Source organism: Cupressus sempervirens, chromosome 2 (assembly GCF_028749045.1).
Source record: "Cupressus sempervirens isolate cs-2001-9-10 chromosome 2, ASM2874904v1, whole genome shotgun sequence".
NCBI lineage: Eukaryota > Viridiplantae > Streptophyta > Pinopsida > Cupressales > Cupressaceae > Cupressus > Cupressus sempervirens.
The window spans coordinates 644297828-644307160 of NC_143119.1; the positions used below are offsets into that span (position 1 = coordinate 644297828).

The window sequence follows — 9333 nt, forward strand, 5'->3', positions numbered from 1 at the left end:
CCTATTATCAAAAAATTTGTTGGCTAAAGAGACAATATTAAATTCTTTCATAATATTTTGAGGTCGCACTTGCGTATGAAATGTCAAGGTGGTGTATAGGGACACTATGTAGAAGTGTATTGACTTTATAGAAGAATGGTTTCTCCTAGACCAAATCCATTTGGCATGTTAGATTAATGATAATAAGATGTCAAAGACAACACACACACACACACACACAAAGGTCCAAATGATGATGGTTGCATATTTGATTCTTTGATTCGCTTAGAAGTTTAAGCATACTCTAATTGCCATTTCATATAAAACTAAATATTGATTATGGTTACTAAGTTGGGGTGAGAAATTTTGGAATTTGAATTTTAAATCTTTTAAATTTTGAGCTACTACAAATCTAATCTTAAAATCAAGATGATGATTTCAAGGATTAGACAAAATATGTAGAAGTAAATGAAAATAAAGATATAATTATAATAAGTATAATAACCAATGTACGAATTTTTTTTTTTTAAATAGTATAAATATATTGTAAGACTAAAGCATGCATCTACAACTGCTCTCCAAACGAGAATATTTTATGTAATTATTGGCGCATATCTCTTTGATATAAAATCTAAACATATAAATAAAGATCAATCATAAAAAACTATTTTATTATGTGCACCTCTTTGTTTAAACTTTGAGTGCATCATTCTCCTTTATATAAATTATATTTTAAGATTTAGAAACAAAGTATATGAGACTCCTTCCATTATCAATATGTAAGAGGCACCTAATTATGCATTAAAAATGTACCATAGGAAATGTACATATCCTACCTCTTACACCATTACTTGTGACTATTGTTTCAAGATTTCAAATTATCCACCATTAACTTAACTCTATAAGTCAAATTATAATTAATACATAAATCTTTTTTTATCATAGTTAATTTTTTTTCATCCATAAAATTAATAAGATTTTTCTATGAAAAAAAAAGATTTTCTATCGAAGTTAAAATCCTGTTAATACATCGCTTTCTGATAACTGCACTTTTGTTGTTTTCTACCAGCAAAACTTAATTAAAAAGCATAAACCTTCTCGAAACAATTTATATGGTGCAATGTCAAGTCTTCCAGAGAAGAAAGCTACATACTCTCTGGGTATGTGTAGAGATCACCGTATAGCTATTAAAAGAGGGAATTCTTTTCGATAGGAGTTTCTTCTTCCTTGTTTACCAAGATCTGGCGATGGCAGCCATGAGATTAATTTTTATCTCGATTCTGCTAGTGGGTATTGCTTCTGCTAAAAGCCCAGGTAATATTTTCCATGGATCCACTTTCAGCACTATTTTTTTTGTTAGGCATTGTGGTATTTTCCGATGCAATCTGCTCCCGACTTTTTTTTGAGTTCACAAATAAATTTATATCGACAAATCCGGTTTTTGCTCTGTTCTATTGACCAATTCATATGGACGAACCAGTTTAGTTTATTGTTTGCTTCAAAGGACAATGTGGTTGTTTCTTCCTTACATCTGTTTCTATCAACATGAATTTTGGTTAAAAAACTCATCTGTACAAATGCAGGTACTTATAGTGACACAGATCTATAATGTGGGTGTGTTTGAGCAATGCTGGAGGTAATAATGATTACCGTCTCCCAGATGTTAGCAAGAATGGTGTGAAGATGTAAACCATAAAGAAGTACACTTTTTTTTCAAATATGACATTGAGTACTTCTTGTTAAAATGTTAACGAATTGATTGTCATAGATCTAAGCTGAAGTATGTTTGATTTCTTTCTGGAATTGAGACACAGCATAATGCCGTCATCAAGAAATGTGCATTTAGTAAGGAACATTTGGGAAATGCAGATCACACAAGGGTGAGGATAAGTTTTAAGGGGTAGTTTCTCTAGCCTTCTTCAAGGTCCACATCACTGGTGCAGGTTTTCTCCTTGAATTTTCAAGCTTGTTGGGGTTGAGGAAATAAAAGAATCTTTTAAAGCGGGGTTAGAAGTTGCTCCCCAGTATCTAGATGCGTGGGATTGTAAACCTTAAGATCTCTAATGTGTGCTGGCCTTGTATATTTGATCTATTATATAGGCGTTTTAGGTTATTGTATCCAAAATCATATAGTTACCAGGAAATTAGTCCAGTTCTTGTCCCTCTTCCCTCCCAACAACCTTATTCATTTCTTCCGATATTTTGATTTGCTTTGCTATGGCATTGTTCTTTTACATTCTGATGATAGATCATGCTGTGTTTGATTTGAAATGTTGATGGAAAAGCTCTCACACAATCAATTCCAGAAGTAGCTGCATTATATTCATGGATTGTGAAAATTTGATAGATCTCGTTCTTCTCCGTCTCTGCCTCCCTACCTTGTTCTCTTAATAGGGTTTTGCAAATTTCAAGTTTTTTTAAAATGGATTTATACCGGCATACATAGATGTTCACATTTCTGTCCTTATATACCTACAGAAGAATCTTGTCCAAACTTTCCCAGATATCAAATTTGATCTGAATGCGCCTCGAGAAATTTAAACATTGGTAGATTGCTTTCTATAATACCATTATTATTACCAATACAAGATAGACTTCTAATCACTTATACACGTTTTCTTAAGGAAAGCAACAAGAATAGAGTTTACAAGTGCAGTATGGTCTAGAGCTGCCTCATAGAGAGGACTGCAGGATTCTCAGCAAAATTATTCTAAGAATGCCTCAAACAATACCAAACTCTTTATTGATTAAATTTGTTTAGATTTGTTCATGAAAGACTTTTATCGTCTTATTGAGTTGATATTCTGTACTATGTTTCCTCTGACCTGTATTTTCCCAATTTAACCTAGGGCCTCTTTATTACAACAGTGGATTCATATATCTGCATTATTTCCTTCTCTGATAATGACAGGAATGGATCCAATGCCCCTGTCTCTGAAGTTCTGACTGAACATTGCCAATCTGTTTTAGTGTTAATTGTCCTTTTCTTGGACCGCCTTAACGGTTTTCGCTTAACTCACAAACCAAAATGAACAAGAGCAAATTAACCAAAATGAACAAGAGCAAAATGTAATTAAAGATACAATTCTTAATAATAAGATGAGATGAGCCTATTTTGGAAAACTGCTATCAGATAAGATGATAATGTAGATATAACTCATATCTAATTCTACGGTCAGGAAATGTATATTTGTAAATTACAATTCCAGCATAATTCATAAAATATATATTTCCCATTAGGATTAGGAATATCATCTCAGTCATATGATTTGACTAATCTAATTGTTGGAATTCCTTTGTAATGTCCTCAAATTGGGGCTTGCCATCACATAATCCATCATAAATTCATCTTGGTAGGAGCTTTGAGAGGGCTCTAGTAAACTTGCCAGTTTAACTAAGCCCAAGAGCATGCCATATTCACATTATAGCAAACTTTCCCACATCCCACAAGCAGCAGGAATATCCAACTATGGACCAATTCATCCCTTAGGTCACAAATTCTACAAGTGGCAAGGATATCGAACTGTGGACCAAGTCCCCCATGGGTCAAACATTTCGCAAGTAGTAGGAATATCCAATTGCGGACCAGCCCTTGGGCCAATCAAATTGCCTCTCGACCCACAAGAGGCAAGAATCTCCAACAATGGACCAATTCCATCTCTTGGGGTGGCATATTTAGTTTGGAAGATCTGGTAGATCACATCTTCCTATCTTATTTCCTCCAACTCATTTATGAACACGATTTATCTTTTAAGTATTAACCCTAATGCAATAAATAACTAGGAATGCATATGCCAAGATACTGAATGCACTATTATTTTATTATTGCACACAGACAGATTGAATGCATAAACACTGCAAGCTCCATACTGGCTCATGGATGCAATGCCAACAATTGTATACGCATCTGAAGTCTGATTTCTCATATCAGGTTGATCTCTTTAGATTGAAGTCTGAATATTGACAACCCTTCACATTTCCACCTTTCGAGAGAGTCGTAACCTTTTATAATTGTCACTCTTTGGATGAGTCACAACTCTTATAATTACCACACTTTGGAAGAGTCACAACCCTTCATTATTTCTGCCCTTTGAAAGAGTCTGTGTCCATAATTACCACCCTTTAGAAGAGTCACTACCCTTCGTAACTTTTGCCTTATGAGGGAGTAGATCACATCTTCCTATCTTATTTCCTCCAACTCATTTATGAACACGATTTATCTTTTAAGTATTAACCCTAATGCAATAAATAACTAGGAATGCATATGCCAAGATACTGAATGCACTATTATTTTATTATTGCACACAGACAGATTGAATGCATAAACACTGCAAGCTCCATACTGGCTCATGGATGCAATGCCAACAATTGTATACGCATCTGAAGTCTGATTTCTCATATCAGGTTGATCTCTTAGATTGAAGTCTGAATATTGACAACCCTTCACATTTCCACCTTTCGAGAGAGTCGTAACCTTTTATAATTGTCACTCTTTGGATGAGTCACAACTCTTATAATTACCACACTTTGGAAGAGTCACAACCCTTCATTATTTCTGCCCTTTGAAAGAGTCTGTGTCCATAATTACCACCCTTTAGAAGAGTCACTACCCTTCGTAACTTTTGCCTTATGAGGGAGTCATCTCCTTTGTTATTCCTTTTTATTTTTCTATTATTTTTCCCTTTATTCCACCTTCCCTTTTGTCTTGCTTCCTCTCATCTCCATCTAAATGTTCTCTTCTCCCTTCTTATATCTCAAATTTGACGGAGTCATTCCATTCCTTTTGACCTTTTAATTACTTAACTAAATTTTAATTATGTTTTTGGATTAAGGTAAAAGCAGGTTTTACAGAGACCCGAAACCCAATAGTATCAAGTTACAATATAATTGTTTAAATCCAAAGCTAAAACTATGTTGGAAAAATGATAAAACATTATAAACTCCAGCGCTTGAAAGACCAGTAACTAGGACAATACCAAAAAACCAGCAGAAAGACCAGACCAGAAACACAAAACACAAAAAACTAATATACAACTAGAGCTAAGCCAACTCATTAAGAAGTTTGGTTGCCTGGATCTCAGCAACCTCCGGATCCTCCTCCGTATTCTTCGGCGTAGCAGTCGCTTTGGTCCTGTTCAGTTTGCCCCTTGTTCTTTTATCAAGCCCTCCCATGACTTCCTCCTGTTGCTCTCTATCCTCGCCAGTCAGGTCCACCTTGAGCTCGATGCCATCTGTGTCCGTTTTACCTGTACCAGCAATCAACTTCTACACCAGCTCTTGGATTTTTGTGTCGCTATCCCCAATGACTTTCTTCAAGTCTGCATTTGGCCTGGGATGCCATCTTCCAACCTTTTCCTGGCCTCAGCCTCCTTCTGCAAATCTTTGTTCAGTTTTCCCACCACCTCTTTAATGACATTAATTTTGTTAAATACCCAACTATCAAAAGCAATCGAGGCCTCCGCTTTCTCCTTAACCCTATCAATATTGTTCCGAGCACCCTGGTTAGGAGTGGACACAAGATCTCCCTTCTCCTTCACTCTTTTCCGCGGGCTCCTCTTCAGACTCCGACACCGAGTACCCCACAATATTCATGATAGGGGATCCACCCTTTCAATGTTCTTGCCCTTTTCATCTTCCCGAGATAGATTCAGCTTGATCTCCTCTTTTGGTGTCTTCGGTTTTTCAGCTGGGGCAGGGGAATTATTTATTTTTTTACATGGGGGGACTCTTTGCTATCTTCCCCTGTTTCCATCCCTTTACCTTTTTCGCCCCAAAAATCTTTAGAAACCCTATCCTTCTGGGTGCCCATAGACGCGGCTTCTTCTTCATCTTCCGTTTCCATCCTAAAATCTTCATTCTCCACTTCTTTTTTCTTCTTATTGGCAAATGTTTTGCTTTTACTCCCCAACCCACTTTCATATTTAATTTTTGGGCTCGCTGTAAGGGTTCTAGCTTTGCAGTACTCAGCGAAAAGAAGGATGAGGCCTTCATGAAGGATAGGGCAAGAAGCTTTCTTCCTATGGTTGGCCACACTGGCCATATTAAGCATGCTGATATTACACTTCTCATCCCAGGGACATGAATGTATAAATATCTAATGATGGCATATCATTTCACCTGCTTTCATGCTGAGCACCCAATAGTATTCTTGTTTTTTAATCTACAAGCATCTGCAAAATATAAATTGTCTTGTTGCAGAATATTGGGGAAAGCGTTTATACATGAGATTCTATATAGTTACTCGAGCTATCATATTTTACAGTTACTTCCTGTGGTGGGTAGGCATGTTACAGAGTAGTGGAGCATTCAAAGCCATAATGGTGGTCAGAACAATATTAAAAGCTATTTGCAATTTTTACCTGTTTCAGATACATGATGTTAGACACATCAATGTAGTTTCTAGATTTGATTGTGTAAGTTTCTTTCATCCCGATGATGGATCACAGTGTGTGATTCAAAACGTTGATCCAAAAAAAACTTATACAATCAAATCAAGAAACTACATTTGACAGATCTTATGGATTGTGAAAATTTATTAGCTCTTAAGTTAGATTCCAGAAACTACATTGGTAGATCTTATAGATTGTGGAAATTTACTAGTTTCTAGATTTGATTGTGTAAGTTTCTTTCATCCCGATGATGGATCACAGTGTGTGATTCAAAACTTATACAATCAAATCAAAAAACTACATTTGACAGATCTTATAGATTGTGAAAATTTATTAGCTCTTACTTTAGATTCCAGAAACTACATTGGTAGATCTTATAGATTGTGGAAATTTACTAGCTCTTATGTTAGATGCATTTTAGATGCTCAGCAGTCACTACATTTTAGAAATCTCATTCATGTTGTAGTTACTCTTGAAATTTGAAACACTCATTGGTAGACAAATTTTCAGTCATTTAGAATGCATGTATGCATATTCTTGCCAGTATTTGATTGGCTTGTTTGGGGGTGAATTTGTGCTTGTACACATTATATTCATCCAAGGCTTTCATTAAAATTGCCTCCTCAATTGGGCTTTTGCAGAGAACCCTGCTGATGCAATAGTAGATGTAATAAACAGCAATAGGACCGCTCACAACTCATCAAGCTTGACTGATAATCCAGGATTGGCATGTATGGCATTGCAGTACATCAAAGCCTATCAAGGGCAATGTGACGAGGTTGGTCCTGATGGAAAAAAGCCTTACCAATCAGATTTTGCTGAAAAATTTGCACCCAACTGCGGGGTAGAAGTCTCAACATTGGGTCCTATAACGGGTCGTCTATTGGCATGTCAATCAAAGTATGTTAAAGCTGAAGAAGCCTTCTCCAAGGTTCTTATTCAAAATGAGAGAAGCCTGACTATTTTATATAATAAAACCCATACTGAAGTGGGTGTAGGTGTGCAAGGAACTGATGGAGGAGCTCCATACTTTTGGTGTGTGTTATTTAGCAGTGGAAACCCAAAAACATCCTTCAAACTCAGTGGGGGTACCGCCATTAAGCAGAAGACTGGTTGCTACAGTGGAACCAATGACGCCTGCAGCTCCTCAACAAGATCTGCAAACTTGTCCATTTTAATGGCTTTGTTTCTTCTCATTCTCACTGGTGCTTTCATTTCTCTTTCTTGAACCACCTCTGTTATTACTCACCATTGAACTTTTGCAAGTCCTCAGTCATTACACACCATTTAATGTGATTCTATTTTTTGATCGATAAGGGCTGAAACCAAGATTAATTATTCACAATTTGCCTATGTATTGTAGGCTCTTGCCTAATGTGATTCTATTTTTTTATTTATCACATTCTTTTTAATTTTTCCATAAGTGTATTTTAACCTTGATTTGGACAGCCATTCAGAGAGTACTAGGGAAAGGATTCTACTGGTTGAATTCTATGATCTACAATGCACTTGTAGTCCTCATATTGAATATGAAATATAATTGGCTCATTCATTTAATCTTTCGAAAACAGTTTATGGGGTGTTTGAGGGTAATTTCAAATTTCAAATTTCTGTCTGTCCTTTTGGTTGCCAATAAATTTATTCTTAAAAACAATTTGTGACATGTTTGAGGGTTATTAAATAAATGATTGATGATAAATTTCATATCTAAAGATGTATGCAAAGGATTCAAATTGTAGTTTCAAAAACTAGTGTGATGAGGAGAATTTCTCTTAGCTTTAAGAATAATATAAAATAGAATATTATCAAAATATAAAATGCTTTTTAAAAATGTATGAACTTCTTCGAAATAAAATTAAGGATAAGTATTGATCTTAAAGTGGAAATATGGTGAAAACTTGTCTTGTAAAATTTCAATCAATTAAATTTTATTTGTTTCATAAAATTGAGGTTTGTTTTAATTGATTTCAAATCTAAATCTAAAATAACTAGACACAAAATAATAGATTAGAAAAATAAATATTGATAGCCTTAAAATTGGTCTAGAAATAACATTCTCTTTATAATGTTTTAACTAGATTAAATTATTACTAAAGAATATATTAGAAGGTGAAGGTGAACCAAAACTATCATTAGATGCTTAGTTGAAAATTGCCATCATTCTTAGACAGGTAGTGAAGCTATTTCTTTCTCTTCACACCTTTATCAACGAGTCAAAACGGATCAAATCTTACAAATCATCCCAAGTTTGATTATTGACTTAGACTTAAAAGGTAAGCTTAAATTGGTGACTTTAGAAGAAGTGAAGAAGGTTGTTTTCTCTTTTGGAGCCTTTAAAGTTCCTCATCTAGATGGCTTTCCCCCAACTTTTTTTTGAAGACCATTGAGATCTTGTAGAGATGATGTGTTTTAGATGGCAAGAGATTTGTTAAGGTCTAGGAGAGCCTCTAATTAGATTAATACCACTTTTATAGCTTTAATTCCTAAGAAAGTGGATGCTTTCATTGGAGTGCTTCTGCCACAATAGCCTCTACAATACAATATACAAAATTGTGTCTAAATTGGTGGCCTTAAGGATTTAAATTAGTCCTAGATAAATTGGTTCCACCAAATTAAAAAGACTTTGTCCAAGGGAGGCATTTAACGGATGCCATTCTCATCACACAAGAAATTATTCACTTTGTGGAAGTCAACAAAAAGTCATGCTTGGTGCTAAAAATAGATATTTAAAAGGCTAATGACATGTTTTGCTAGATTTTCTTATTTAAAGATTTTAAAAGGTTTGGGTTTAAAGGCACATTTCTCAAAATGTTAGAAGCTTGTTATACTGCTCCTTGCTCTATTTTGGTGAATGGTTTTCCCTCCTAAAGGGTATTTTTCATGTAGTAGAGGCCTAAGACAATGCAATCCTCTTTCATCATATTTATTCATTTTGGTTAATGAAGCTATGAGGGGAAATTGTATA

At 35.1% G+C, this 9333-nt stretch overlaps 1 protein-coding gene across 2 annotated transcripts; it reads left to right on the forward strand.

The window, feature by feature from the left end:
- Nucleotides 1-1089: 1089 nt before the first annotated feature.
- LOC149575023 (ferredoxin-like protein) lies at nucleotides 1090-7925 on the forward strand. Of its 2 annotated transcripts, XM_089814882.1 has the most exons (3): nucleotides 1090-1293; nucleotides 1563-1615; nucleotides 7010-7925. In XM_089814882.1, exons 2-3 carry the CDS (start codon nucleotides 1588-1590, stop codon nucleotides 7594-7596), a joined length of 615 nt encoding a protein of 204 aa, XP_089671008.1. In that variant the 5' UTR covers nucleotides 1090-1293; nucleotides 1563-1587; the 3' UTR covers nucleotides 7597-7925. The 2 variants fall into 2 exon arrangements, with proteins under 2 accessions (XP_089671008.1, XP_089671007.1); XM_089814881.1 differs by lacking the exon at nucleotides 1563-1615 and having other exon boundaries at nucleotides 1093-1293.
- Nucleotides 7926-9333: the final 1408 nt, after the last annotated feature.

What these genes read in the sequence shown, in the direction of transcription:
- LOC149575023 (XM_089814881.1), top strand. Translation starts at nt 1,227, where the DNA reads ATGGCAGCCATGAGATTAATTTTTATCTCGATTCTGCTAGTGGGTATT. An exon ending in TGCTTCTGCTAAAAGCCCAG is followed by an intron (nt 1,294 to 7,009) that starts GTAATATTTTCC and finishes GGGCTTTTGCAG; the next exon opens with AGAACCCTGCTGATGCAATA.